Raw genomic sequence first — 15346 nt, 5'->3', positions numbered from 1 at the left:
GAAATTGCAGAAGAACAATTTAGTTTCATGCCTGGGAAAGGAACACGACATGCCATTCTCGTTTAAGTGTTCTTTAATGCTTAATTTAATTGCTTAAAAACCTGTAAGTTACGATAAGGCAACGGAAACGGTGCGAGTAGGTGACCAAAGAACGGAACCGTTTTAATTCCAAATGTATGTCAGACATGACTGCTTGATATTCAAGATTCTTTTTCATTGCCATCGGAAAAATGCTTTTGAGAAAGATCCATCTCATCAGCAGAGAAAGGTGAGAAAGGCCTTCATGAAAGGAGTGGAAAAGTTATTAGGAGAAGAACTACGGTATTTAGAAAAAAAAATCAATAGTTTTTTTTCCTTAGTCTGAACCTTAAAACATTTGACCAGACTAACACTCACAATAATATTTCAATAAAATTAATTTGTGTTGTGGAACCGGTTTTCTTCCTTTAGGATTCGTCAGCACAACTGAGTCGAAACAAAAGTTAGCCTACAATATAAATAAATGTCAGCACAACTGGACCAAAAACAAACAAAAAATTACATATTAATTAGATGAAAATTGTCATGACCTCCATGTTCTTTTCTTTATTTCTTCCTTTTCTTCATTGTTTAGCAAAAGCGCAACTATCAAATATTACAATTTCAATTTGACCTAGCTTTCTGTACTAGGTATAGATCGCCCATTTGAGGAAGTGTCATAGTATCAGATCACCCTTTCCAGTCGGCACCCTTTCCAGTAGACCCTCGGCCCCAGAAGCTCAGCTCAGACCCTTTCCAGTTTATTTTTCCCACATTTAACCGTATTTGGAATGGGAAGTAGGCTACCCTGCATGGATTCAACGCTGGTAGTAAATAGGATGAGCTTAAAATGATGATAAGGAGTTTGAGACGTCTGCCTGGTGATGGATCTCTCCATTAAAAGCTTCTCTGCCATAATAACAGCGCATGGCAGTGAGTAGGTGAACATTGATGCTGGCTAATTGATCAAAAAGATGAAGTTTAAGTACTTGGAAACTTGCAACACTTCATATATAGTAGGCTACACAAAACATCGAAACAAGACAGGGACAAGCACGGAGCATCATACAGCTGACTTAGCCAATATTTGAAAGTCAAAAAAATTATCATTAAGCTCAAAAGAAGCACAGCTATGGCAAAAACTTTATTTTCCAATGAAGGAAACGAAACGTGGTCATTAAGAAAATCAATTAAAGAAATTATAAATCCTTTAAAAATGCTTATCTTAATAATAAAAAAAAATGTATAAAGCCCAAATAATAATACAAACCGATTAAGCAAGATTTGTTACAATTCTTTCGTGGGCTGTCCCAGAGCCTCTACAGTTTATTATAACAATTTTTGCATTTTTGGCAGACTTTTTGCATTGTCTACTTCCTTCTACTATATTTACTTCGACAATCTTGCTTGGTGTCTCCCAATTTTTTTTTCTAAATCTACTGCTGCTAGCTGTACGTGAAATAACCAAACATTATAAAACCAGACATTTTTACTGTAAAAGAGAAAAGACTCCTTCTATAAAAACAATTGTAAAAACTTAATGAAAATGGTAGCATCCTTAGTTGTTGCAAAAGCAAATGATTTTGACGCAAGTGGTTTCTTGGGAGGTTTAGAAAATATCGACATATTTAATGTATTTTGAAACTACCGTAGCTTATTTTGGGAAGATAGATGATCAGCTTTAATCAACTGCACTTTGATAGATTTTCAAAACAAACACTGCTTTCCGAAAACTTCTAAAATTTGTCGAAAGTGTAGTTCAACTTTTGTTGAATGATTATTCCAGTAACTTTAGTTTACTCAGTGACACGACAATAACAGCAATGAATTTGTTGCTTTCAAGTGTTTCCCCAATAAAATGAAATTGCTATATGTAAATCTGGATCTTTCAGCCTTACACAGAGAGTTTGCAAAATACCAGTTGATTTCCATTGATAAATCAAAGTCTACAGGTATCAGTCACACCCTCTTTGTAGCAAAAAAGTGTTAGCATTGAAAAGATGTATTTGTATGAAAAAGTGTTTTTTAGTGCAGCCAAATGCAACAAAGTTGACTTTCATCCATAAAATTAATAAGACTTTTTACGTTCACTAAATTAACTATTTTAATTCTTTCTGCTTGGCCGCCCGTGTGCAAAGGAATTTTTACTGACTAATAATAAAATAACTAAAATAGCTTCTGTTATTAAAGTTCATGTTTTGCTTTTAAGACCTTGGCTGCACTTCCTGAACTCTAGAAAAACGAAAACTACTTTGGATATTTTTATTTACAAGCAAAGTTTATATAAAATGGAACAGAAAGAATAAACCGGACTTTTGGGAACTCAGCAAGTTGAGCATTCGTTCAAAATGATGTTGATGGGTCTGCTAACGGCAAGCTTTATTTACGGTAATATTTATGATACTCGGGTTGTTGCTTTCTTCTGATCAGTCCTGCAAAAATACATTTAACTTGTAATTTATTGTATCATCTATAAATTGCTTTCATATCATACAGTTATATTTATACAGAAATATTCTTCTCAATAATATTTTTCTTGTATTGTGTATAGTCTACTTGCGAACATAATTTTACAAAAGTTCACAAGAAAACTACTGTGGCAAAGTGACATATAGGCTATACTCAAACTACCAGAAGGGTATTGAAGGAAAATTTTTCTACTCCCTAATATAAACAATGAAACAATCGGCTTGCATTGCAGTTACACGCAAGAAAGAAAACAGAAAAAAGTTGTATTCCGACTCCAAAAATAGACAGCAAGTAGTTTTATAAAAAAAAAATTTGCAGGTCAAAAATGGTAAAAAGTGAATCAACACTTTCGTAAAAAGTTGCATGTTTTTCAGTGGTTCAGTGTGAAGTGTGTCACATGTGTAACACTACAGCAAGTCACGTAGATTGCGAGAATACCACGGACTGCCAAACCAACGATGGGTGCTATTCCAAAACAACAGTTACAGATGGAGTAAGATATTGTAAGTACCTGAATTTTTAAAAAACTATATCGTGATAAAAAGATTTTGACTTGGTGCTAACCACAACTTGTACACTATTATAGTACAGAGCTACTGATTTGAAGATTTTGCTCTTTTGTCAGTCTGCAATCTTGAAGTTACATTGTAGGCTATGACTGCAACACTGTGAACAAAAGTAGTGAAATAAGGGCTTACCAGTGACGACAATAAAATAACAAAGCATAAGAACTGCATTGCTGCTTTACGAATAAATGGACAAACCAATGGATTTATTTGATTTACAATATGTTTTACAAGAAAAATAAATATTAAAAAAATGCTTTAAAATATTTTTTACATGAATCACTAAATAACTATTGTGACATTGCAGTTAGTTTTTAGTTCTTAAATTGTTATACTGATGTCTTGTCGTTCACGTTGTTTTACTTTCCAGACCGCCCCTAAACTATTAAGTTAGTAATTATATTGAAATATCGGTAAAACTTTGCTTTACGTCTAAACGTAGCCTATACTGCAGGATGTAGTCAGTTTAGGCTACTTGCCAAACTGTGGCCTGCATTGATCAACTCAGCTGGAATAACACTCACGATATGAATCGTGAGATGCCGCATTTGTTTAAAATGTTTATTTTAGTTGTTATATGATCACACTCCTCATAAAAGCAATAACACGCATTATAGAGCAAATATTGAAATGTTATTTTACGTGTCAAATATCATCGCATTCAAAGCACAATACTTGGTGCTTATTGTGAATTTCTTAATCAAACAAAATTAATTTAGAAATGAAAAGTACACAACAAACCGAAGCGATTTTAACAACACAAAAAGCGAAGTATGTACAATTGCACATTGCACAAAACGTATCCTGTTTTCAACTTTTTACACACAAAATCAATTGGTGCTTTGTTTTTAGATATCAAAACTTTGTGTTTTTTGCAGGTAAGTAGGCCTACTGTAGATTAAACAATTTGTTCTGTATCGCCACCTATTTGTTGGGTAGGGTGTGTCTTTTACGACACGCCTAAGTAAAGAAATTGAATGTGGCTTTAGAATACAGAATGAAAACATTCACTTTTTCAGTTTCTGGCAAGTTTTGCATTGACTGTCAAAGAACAGACAACTAATTATTTTTGACCACCAGCTGGTTTAAAAGGTTGTCGATGAACATATATCATTTTTATGGAAGTAGACCAACTTCGGAACGAAGATAGCAGTTTAAAAGTCAAGTCATTTGCAAGCCCTCTTTTATGGCTAAAAAGCCCAATGCGTGACTGGCAAACACGACCGCAAGGATAACATGAGAAGCCTGCCACCGGCGATGATGAAAAATTCTGACGGTTTGGCTCTGCATGCGGAGACGAGGACAGTGAGGTCGCTGAGTTGTAGGGTTTATATCAGACTTTATCAGACTTAACCTATATCAGACTTTCCTTGTCATAGCTTCTGGTTTAAAAACCTTTCCCGGAAGCACGGGAACATTTTAGCTCGGTGTTGGGGGCTTGGTTTTGGTATGTTAAGGTGTGTACATTGCAGTACGCCTACACATCGCCCATTCAACAGCCAAGCCTTATCTAGGTATTTAACCCATAGTTGGGGCCCTGACAAGGTACTACTGCTCTGGGCCAGAGCAGACCTGGGAGTCATGAAAATAAAGGGGTAACTCCATATCTCCGAAAGCACCACATACTCACCTCAGTGGTGTCTCCTCACCGGTTGCAGCTTTATGTCAGTACCCAGAATCGTTGACAAAAGGTCGTCGATGAACAATTGCGCAAAAAATAATCAACTCTAAACTACGTAACTATCCAAACTGTGTAAATAGCGTCTTATTTTTGTGCACTGGGATGTGAACTAAAACTTTTTCTTTTGCGTTTTTTTCTAGACTCCAAAGGATGTTTTAATCACGCTTTGATACTTTGCCCTTCTGTGCATCTTCCCTATTGCTCTTCGGAGTTTGCTACGTTTTGCTGCCTCGGTGACCGTTGCAACGAACCCAACCCGGTCACTATATGGAGTAAGTAAGCAATACAAGCCATGCATGAGAGTGTTTGCAAAAATAAAAATTATCCTTGTGGTTCACAAATAAATCAGAGTAGCGGATCAAGCACTTAGTCACATTTTCACAAGAAAATATGCACTTTTATGATTCAAAATAATTTTGTTTCGTGTCTCGCTTAGACCTAAATAATTATATTTAATGAGCCTAACTGGCGTTATGAGAGTAAACGCGATTTCAAGTCAGTGGCGATTTGTGGGGAGGGCATTTTGGTCAAGTGTCAAACAAGAAGCCTTACATTAAACATATTTTTAGGACCTGTGACGCCTACCAACCTAAGAGTGACTGAACTCACTACCTCGTCGTTAACATTAAGTTGGGCAATCCTGTGCCAACATGAATACAAGTTTGAAATTAATTACAACAAAGTTGGAGAAAAAAAGACAACAGTGAAAGATATTGAAAACAACATGGTAGTAGACCTAATTGTATAAAAGTTGTAGCCTACAAGCTGAGATTTTTTAATATATTTTTATAAAAGTTTATTGTAGACAAAATGTCTGATGATTTTATCCAGATTTAATTTTGCATTCAGATATTTTGAAGAATAAAGATTATTTAGATTAGAAATTTCAAAAACTTAAAATTGGTATTCTTAACTTGAAAACTTTGACGTTTTAGTTTGGCATATCAGACTTAGCGCCAGGCTGGTATCAGTTTTCTATTCGTTCTCATTACAATGGCCGTTCAAGCGACACTTCAACTATACACAGAAATGTACCTAATTCCAAGCAAAGTAAGTGCAAATAAACGATGATTGTTATTGTAAGTTAATTATCAGAAAGTTATGAAATTGTCAGTGATCCTATTAGCCTACACCACTAGCATTGTGACGGTGTATTGCTTCAGATTCTGTCTACATTTTAATTCAAGCCTGTTATAGCAATTCCATTCGAATGTTTTCTTTCCAGTAAAGTAAAATCTACATCATCCAATTTTTCTAGAGGGCTATAATAAGAAAATAATTAAGCAATTTGTAAAAAAAAAATATTCTGTAATAACGAAAATATTGGCTATCCACTCTTATGGTAAAACATGAAAAGGGTAAAACATGAAACATTTTACCCAGTAAAGCAAAAATTTGTGCAGCAAATGATAATTGAACTCATATTAATCACATACAAAATTTACTTAGACTATGTGTCAATGAGTTCGAAAATTATCTCATGACCAGGGGACCGAGGCAAAGAAGTTCAATATTTGTCTCATTCTTTGTTTCATGTAAACTGCAATCAAAAATTGGCACTAACTCGTTTTCATGCCAGTCTGTAAGCCAAATTTAAACTTCACGTGAAAGAGATGTTCAGATTTGCTGAATGGAATTAGATTTTGATGTCTAACAAAAATGTTTTTGCAGCCATTCATACATATTGTGCAGTAACAAATAATTCGACCATCAATAATACCAATTCCACGATTTGGCAAACTTGTCAATTAAACCAGCAAAGATGTTTCACAATCCTTCGATATTACACTGACGGTGGACAAGCGTAAGATATATTTTTCTTTGCTTTGTGTATTGTCTTTTAATGATTTTCAATGACGTCTCCAGCAGACATGCATGACTTAAAACAATTCAAGGTTTATAACAAAATAAGTAGGCTAATACAGTAAGATAATATACAGAACTTTCAGGCCTCATATTTTGTTGTTAGAACGGCTATAGGCTTTCCTAAAAATCGGCAATATTTGTGTACCACTTTGTTTCTCCCTCATACGGCCAACTTTGTTCATTTAAAGTAAAAAAAAAGATTGGCAACTACGCCACTCTAGAATTACATGCGGCTCTTTTCATTCTTCTGCTCTTAAGACGCAAGGTCAGTTAATGTTTGAATTGTTTTTATTTTTTAAGATGCTAGTTAGAGTTTACCACTACTGTCGTAAAAAAATCATTAAAACTATATTCTTTTTGAAAAATAGTCATTTCGTGGAACGTAAAATGTTGGCCTTCCAATGTAGCTGCGTTTTCAGCCTATCAATTTATCATGGATCTGAGTAGATTTCAATGCAGTAGAAATATGAATTAAATGGCTGTTTAAATGCTAAAATTTGCCAACTTGTGACATACAGCTTGTCACGTTGCTGATGGTTTCTATTATTTTTGCTGATGGTTTCTATATTTGTTTATATTTTCTAGCTTTGTCACTAGAGGGTGTATTGCGTATGAAGCATGCGAAGCGGTGCTTGGCAAGTATGATCATCATTGCGTTCCCGGTCTCGCTCAAGCATTTTGCAACTTTTGCTGTAAAGGAAACGCTTGCAACCAAGACCATGATGTGATATTGGAAAGTAAGTATCAAAAACAAGAGGCGTTTGGAAAGAATTTTTCACTCTGCAAAACAACACGAAATTTTTCAACGAGAATGTAAAATGTGAAATCAATCGACACCAAAATAAAACGTTTTAATTTTAAAACAAGATTCTATTTTGTAAAATTGCCGAAGTACTTTTTGTTTTGCTTATCTCTAAGCCGTAGTAATGTACAGTATATGTAGTAGCCTAGTTAGGCTATGTACTCAGGTACAAAACGACGTTTTAACTTTTGATGCTCTACGTACTGTATTTAGAAAAAATTGCTATGCATTTGTAGAACGCTGCAAAAGATCAATTAATCCACTTTTGCGCAATGTTATGTCTTCTGATTACTATTTCAATTCTACATTTTATATTCACAACAACAGAATTTTGTATGATGTTTGCTGTAGCCTGCATGGTGTTGTGTTAGTCTGAGATTTTCTGTAATGATTGTTAAAAATTTGAATTCTATGGACTTTTTATGTGATGCAAAGAAATAATAATATATATTGCAGATTTTACATGTGATAAAATACCAATGAAAGATCGTATTGACTGTGGCTGGGAAGACATAAACGAGAGTACTTGTGAATCGAGGAGCTGTTGCTACCAAACAACTAACTCCCTTAAATATGACAAGTGGTGTTATCACAAACGATATGGTAAGAGGCTGTTATTGGTGTAATTTATTTGTTTCGTTTTCATTGAGGTTTAAACTGTTAATAGCAAAGTTTTGTAATGTTCAGGCCATTTTATCATTTCTTTATTTATATATTTATTTATTTTTATACTCAACAAATTAAAACACACAAAATTTATTTATCATCCGCCAAGAAGTGAGTGAGCACACGTGCAGGTTACAAAATCAATTAAAATTTGTGTTTTTGTGTTATCGTATGTTGTTGGGTATAACAAAAATACTATGGCCTAGTCGTTTCTTTAGAAACTCATAGCTTGGGTGATTTACTTGTTAGTTACAAACAGTCTAGCTGTAAAGATTCAAATGCTTTACGCATCTTATAAACCTTGGAGTGAATTTTTAGGATGTTACGTATAAGTTATGATGTGCCCACCTACTGACTTAATGCTTTTCATAAAAAAAATAAAAGGAGCTAAAGCCAAACTAAACGTATCTGAAGAAGAAATTGTTTATTGACTTGAAACAATTAAAAAAGTTTGTGTTATTTTTAGGTTAGAACATGGCCACCCTAAAGAGGTGGCCATGTCCAGGTGGCCATGGTTAGAAGAAAAATAGTAGTTGGTGGTCATTACTATGATTAGTTTGTGGCAATGAGTTCTCGGATGACTTATGAAACTATTTTTAAGCCGCAGTACAGCAAGCGCCAACAACAGTTCCAACAACTACTGCATCCTCCTCAAACGATGCCTATGTTGGAGGAATTGTTTATTGGATGTTCATCATAATCCTGTTGGCCATATTGGTTTTCCTTCTTATCTCTTTTCTCTTCGCGTATTGGTTCTTTGAAAAAAAGAAAAACAAGAACAGCAATTTTAACGGGATGGATGCTTTCAACAACGTAAGTTGGTTTTTATTCCTTTTTATTGATTATGCAAAGAATTTGTCATTTGGACAGAGTTCAGTGGAGAAGCAATGATGGGTGCAGATAAGTGACTACTCCATTTATTGACTACTCCATTTAGTTGCAAGAAAATTCAACAATTTTCATTTTGAAAATTATCTTTTAAAAAAAATATTTTATGCAACTTGAACTTATCATGGAATTAGCCTATAGGCTGTTTTTAAACTACGTTAATCGTTTTCAGCGATTCTACAAGAACTAAAATTCATATCCAAGTGCGAGGAACATCTGAACCAATACTACTGGCACGCCTACATTTTGCTATCCATGAGTCTGCAATGACATGAATCTAAGTAGAACACAAGATTTTTCTTACGTCTGAACCACTGCAGGAACTCAAGCAGTAAATAGTTTTTGACATAGCTTAAATTTATTTTTCAGAATTAAGAATGAAAGACTTGGACATGTTGTGGTTGTATGATTGTATTCCTGTCTTTTAGATGTTGACATCAGACTGCAAAGCTTTGAGTCAATCATGAACCTTCTATAAATACTGTAGGATATCACACAGATAATGACACAGAATTTTTCCTGCTTCTTGGGCTATGCATATTAATTCCTCTTGGAGACCACTTCCGTCACCCTATCGGCAGTGGTCTCCAAAAAAAAATTTTCCTTGCGTAAAATAATTTTTGTTCGCTTTATGATTTTAAGGCTGCATTTGTAGAGTGGAAATTAAAGTTTTTATTTTTATTTTAAATTTATAGCGTTGCAAGTGCGCAAGAATAAAATTTCACTGCGTAATTGCGCAGCTGCGCACCTTTGCGTCAACGCTGCCCAGTGGTGTCCACATATATTTGCTGCTTCTTCGGACCTTCAAGTTACTCATTGTTATTACCCTCTTTGAGTTACATTTCTTTGGAATTGTGGTGCTCACTGCTCGATATTTTTTTAGAGGTTATATCCGCTACTGAATACATTCAATTTTGATTGTCAAACCTACATCTTTGGAATATTGACAAAGCATCAAAATTAATACTTAACACTAACATGCAAGATTGAAATATACTTGCACATCAGGAACATATGAAGGGAAAAAAAGTTTTTGTTATTTTATGAAGCTTAATCGTGGTTTGGTGCATAAAACGACACCGTGTCAAGGACAAAGTCCTAAACAACTCCTGAAGAAATTGATTTGGTTTTTAATCTTTTTCCTCAGAGCAACAAAGCCTATGATAAGTTATTCCTGGCAATTTCACATACTTATAAAGACTTTGAACCCCTGACGCAGGGCCGGTTACCGAGATTGGCAGAGTGAATTTGGCTGAAGACCGCATCGCAGACAAAAAAGAATTGCTGAGAATTTTCAATGGTTTCATTATATTGTCTGACCTGAAAAGTGAAGTGAAATTTAATTACAAAAAAAATTCATAAAAGCAATAAACAAAACAAAAATTACTGCAAATCCCTATTGGGGCTAATCCGTAGCTGTTTCAAACACTAAGTCGCTGAGCTGTTATGCAATAAGTAGGTTTTGTCGAAGATGGACATGACTTACTGTTATTTTGAACAAAAAGTGTTAAAACGCCTCAAGGTAAAAAAACAGGACAGTATGACCAGCCCAAACTGCAGTCTGGCTGGCTTCTCTAAATTCTTGTTTCACAACTTAACGTCGTACGGTGATTGAAAGTGTGCAAACTGAAAGCAGTCGACAGTTGCATGATTCAATGATGAGAGAGCTGTTTTTTGTTTCGCAGCCAAAAGTACCATCGCCTATTTTATTCTTTTATTAACATCTGCTGGATTTTATACTTGAGGTTTTCTAACGATGAGACAACTAGTTCTGTGTCCACATTCAGTTGATACAGAAAATAGCTTTCTAGTAAGAGTAAGGTCCATTGCTACCACAGATGTAGTGTTGTTTTGCAACAAAAAAGGAAAACCTATTTAGTTACAAAAAGATAAATTAAGTTACCGATGTCAAGCTAAAAATACAATTTACAGAAGACCAGTTGCACCATTTTTTAAATATTCATCTCACATTATCGAAAACAGTAAATATCCATGGTCTAAACCAGTGAAGAGCAACGTGGTCCAGGTGGACCACAAGTGGTCCACAGAGAATTTTCGGTGGTCCACGATAGTTAGCGGATAACATAACGATATTGTTAAAAGTAACTGACTGAGTAATAGAGCAGAAGACTGATTATCTTATATGCCGCTGAAGTATATTCAGTGTGGATTGCCTGAGCAAGGTTGCTAACCAGTACCTGGCTTTTTTAGGTTTTAAATTGTTCTTAAAATGGCTCCTCCTGTTCATAAAAAAGCAAAAATAGTGAGACAGTATAAGCAGGATTTTTCGTTGTTTGGTTTCACAGCTGATGGACCTATCTCAGTTTGCATTCAATGTGGCATAAGAACGAAAAATGATTCAATGAAGGAAGTTAAATTATTTATGGATTTTCTGTTATTAATGACATTTTTTGTAAAAAAAGAAACCGACTTGATATTAATAAGCGTGGTACAGTAAGATTAAGATTGAATCAAACTTTTACTTGTAATTATGACTTAATGTGTGACAAACATCAAGAACAAGGCAGTCACTAACGTAAATTTTGATGATATTTGGTTAATTGTTACTTATAAATATTTGGTTAAATTCGTTACTTATAAATATGTTGTTTTTCTAAACTTAAGCCACAATTATAAATCTGATATACAAAAAAGGCTATGGTCCACAGAGATTTCTAAAAAAATTTGTGGTCCACAGTCACAAAAAGGTTGCTCACCACTGGTCTAAACTCTACATCGAACAACCATTATTGTAGGATAGGCCTAATGATTTGTGTGTTTGATCGTTCATTACAGTAGTTTGCTTCCACTTAACTTTATTCATAGGTAGGCTGAATTCGCCAACAGTGTTTGTTTGTTTTCATTTATATTGTTCAAAAGTTATGGCAATGCAAAACCAATAACTAGAAATGACTGACAATCTTTAGAAGAATACGTGTCCTAGTTTTGGTGACTTAATTTGTTAATCTGCATATGACCAGGCAACTACGTTTCGAAAGCTCGTGACAAACCGTTATTACGACAGCAGACACGCAGCATAAAGCTGAAATAGTTCATTCAATTTACACTTGTAAAATAATTTGTTAACATTCAGATGTATTCAAGCGTTACATATACTGTAAAAAGCAAAATGGTAGTTCATAAAGCTACGTGTAAAAAAATCAACTCAGCTGCAGTCAAAAGACTTGGCAGACGCAAACAACGGTTATTTTCAGTTCACTCTCATCGCCTCAAGACCTTAAAATCACCGGCCAATTATTGCACCAATGAAAACCTTTATTAACGTTGCGAAATGTTAAAATTGATTATAAGTTTCTTGCTCAGAAGCCGTTGCTTGTCAAATAATATTGACGAGTGACGTTTTTAAGATTTTTTGCTTTATAATTGACATTTGAAAAAGTCCAATTGCTAAGGGAAACCCAGTTTGAGATTGCTCATGGGTTTGCAAAGTCACAAGCTATGAAAGCTGATGATCTTTACATTGAATTGTTTTCATTTTTCATTTCGCGGAAAGGACCCAAGAAGTTTAATTTACAGTGTGTTTCTTTGATGTTTTCCCTGGAAGGATCACATGTTACATTAATCATCATCATTAAGTTCCTTCCTTTCGTCGAGGGTTGAAGGCAATGAAGCGCCAGCTTCTTTATTGTGAGATTTTCTATTACACATTCTGTTGAGAGATTTCTATTGCAAATTTTATATTATGTTATAATAATACGGCAACTAAAAAATTTAACTTTCTAGTATAGTTCCAAAAATACAACAAACTCAACACACAAAACTTAATAGATTGAAGAACGGGGTATGTGAATGAACGTACAATCCACGTAAGAACTACAAATTTGCAAAACAAAATTACCCATAAATATCATTAATAATAGCCATCTGCATAGCCGAGCCTTCGTGTGACGTTTGAAAAGGCGGTAGTGCGACAACGCATAAGAGCATGGCGCTCTGTCTTTGGCAGAACACTTGAAAGCTATCCTGAAGGTGTATAAATAAATTGGCTTTCTTGCTTTCCTGCCCACTTAAACTACTAAATCCTCCATCACTATAGGCGTAAGCCTAAATTCGACAAAAATAAATGACCAACGCTGAACACTGTGAACAGGTTTCGTCGATTTTAAATTTGCGAAAATCTTCCTGACAAAGGCCAGAAGTTTTGAGAAGGGTATATAGGAAAATGTATTGCTGTGGCAAAATTGATGTCAAGTGAAAGGAGAAAACTGTTGAACAACTCGGTAAATAAATTAATACAAATAATGATAGCAAAAACCTTGCTTATGAGTGTAGATTAACGGTTATTCTCATTGGTTTAAAGACATGATCACTAAGGAAGGCAGACATTAAAAAAGTAAGAGCAGCACAATGAAAAGTGAAAGATAACAATGCCAGATTTTATGATGGAAATAATTATTGCGAAGCAAAGAAAAGCAGAAGATAGAGATGTGTGTGGTGTAAAAACCCGTTAGCTTAGTGGTTACCAGCTCGACAAGATCAAGCGGCGTTGGTTCGGCTCTCAGGTTGTTCGCTTAAGCAATGCATTTAAGGACTGCCCTACTGTGCTACATACGTATCTTGATATCAATTCTACATACGTATCTTGCTACAATGTAACGGGCAATGTTTAAATGCTGGCTCTGATTATAAATTGCAGAAAGACATAGATTGATTGGTTGATCTGATAGTTTAAAAGTAGCCTAATCAAGTGATAAAACGATAAAGAAAATAATTTTTAAGGCGGAGAGCACTCAATTTAGAAAAAACACTTTCAAATTGACATAGTTTTGTTTCCCAAAAAATAGCACAAAAGCCTAACTTTACTTTTGCTTACAAAATATAGGTTATTTCAAAGTTTCGGTAGGGTAAAGACAAAGTTTCAACAACACGTTGAAATTCTGGTAGACTAAAAAATGCATGAGTTTGCCACTTTGGAAGCATAACAATGGCAGTTTCTCATATGTCAGAGACATTGAACCGCTGACACACGCTCGGCTAGCCACCAAGACTGATACCGGTAATAACCGGATATTTCCGCTTTTTTGCAAAATATTTCATTCCTTAAGTGCACGCTGAATGGAGAGCTGTTCTTAGAGTGAGTTGCTCAAGTGCATGTTTTGAGAGCTAAATCATCATGGCTTGATCTTGCTAGTTCTTGAATATTTATCCATTGATTTTTTATCAAGTTCTTGAATATCTATCCATTGATTTTTATCAAGTAGTACAAATCAGTTTCAACTTGTAACTTACTAAAGGAAATGATTGTTACTCTTCTAATTCCATCAGCCTCATTTACGTTGTAACAAGTTTATGAGAAATCGCAATATCACCTCTGTTTCTAGAAAAATATGGTGTTGTGAACATTAGCATTAATTTATCAATGTAATTCGATTTAATTTTATTTCTAACCATCAAAGAGAAAACAATGCTTATGATAACATAGTATGGGTCCAAAAAAATACTGTAAAAGCCATGCTTTCTCCTAATGACAATGTTCTCATACATGTGGTCCAACATTAAATTCCCAGATCAGTTTTCAGTTTATAGGAATCGGTGATACTTTAGCGCCAAAAATGTCTCACAATGTTCAATAATGCTTGCTTGTAGAACCCCTGAGGCCAAGTGTCAACAATGACAACTATGACGTCAAGATTACCGTGCACATAGTTAAAACTTGAATTTATGTTGGTTGGGAAAGTTTTGTTCTTGCTGATTTGAGTTATCCTATATCACGATACGATAGCGAGTGTATGATCTAGTATCATGTATCATCTATGTATGATCAAGTATAAAATGCGATGTCAAGCATAAAACTAGAATAGAAATTGTGCAAAGTCATGATATTCGTATTCAAGCTTATTTTCAGCTTTTTCACTTTGGTTTAAGACATAAGTTAAACAAATGGAAAGGCAAGAAAGTCAATCTTTTCATCACCTTTGATCGTGTAACAAAGTGGGTTACCAAGACACAGTCGTATCTCTTGGTGTCGAATCAACTACACTACGTCTCCAGGACCACGATGAACTGGGTTAAAGTTTAAAGCTACAAACTATACGAAATTGTTTTTTTTACCAGACTCCAATTTGAGTTCAATAAAACTGACTGTTTGAAGCAGTGAAGTGAATAAAATCTCAAGAAAGAATATCTGAGTTAGTTGGAGCACGGAATTTGTTGGCAAATTCAATTTTGCCAACGAAAAACATTTTGCAATAATTTTTCGATTTTATCGTGTTTTCACCCTAAAACGATAATCTATATTTAGTTGGAATCTGTATTCTAATAGCTAAGTGTTTTGGGTACCGAAATTTAATATACACCGTCTTGTATAAAACGTACACTGCTATACATATACGAAATATTACAAGAAAAGTATTTCTCAAGCGAAGAAAT

The 15346-nt window shown here is 34.6% G+C and overlaps 1 protein-coding gene across 3 annotated transcripts; it reads left to right on the top strand.

The window, feature by feature from the left end:
* Positions 1-2348: 2348 nt before the first annotated feature.
* LOC145765408 (uncharacterized) lies at positions 2349-10170 on the top strand. 3 transcript variants are annotated; one of them, XM_082577228.1, is made up of 10 exons: positions 2349-2406; positions 2862-2990; positions 4875-5006; positions 5304-5461; positions 5670-5784; positions 6406-6538; positions 7186-7337; positions 7859-8005; positions 8676-8881; positions 9129-10170. In XM_082577228.1, exons 1-10 carry the CDS (start codon positions 2367-2369, stop codon positions 9144-9146), a joined length of 1230 nt encoding a protein of 409 aa, XP_082433354.1. In that variant the 5' UTR covers positions 2349-2366; the 3' UTR covers positions 9147-10170. The 3 variants fall into 3 exon arrangements, with proteins under 3 accessions (XP_082433354.1, XP_082433355.1, XP_082433353.1); XM_082577229.1 differs by having other exon boundaries at positions 8670-8881; positions 9326-10170; XM_082577227.1 differs by having other exon boundaries at positions 8670-8881.
* The last annotated feature ends 5176 nt before the right edge of the window (positions 10171-15346 follow it).

Source organism: Aplidium turbinatum, chromosome 2 (genome assembly GCF_918807975.1).
Source record: "Aplidium turbinatum chromosome 2, kaAplTurb1.1, whole genome shotgun sequence".
In the NCBI taxonomy this organism is placed as follows: domain Eukaryota; kingdom Metazoa; phylum Chordata; class Ascidiacea; order Aplousobranchia; family Polyclinidae; genus Aplidium; species Aplidium turbinatum.
Note: the sequence above shows the minus strand (reverse complement) of the source record. Positions and strands in the feature narration are given on the sequence as shown.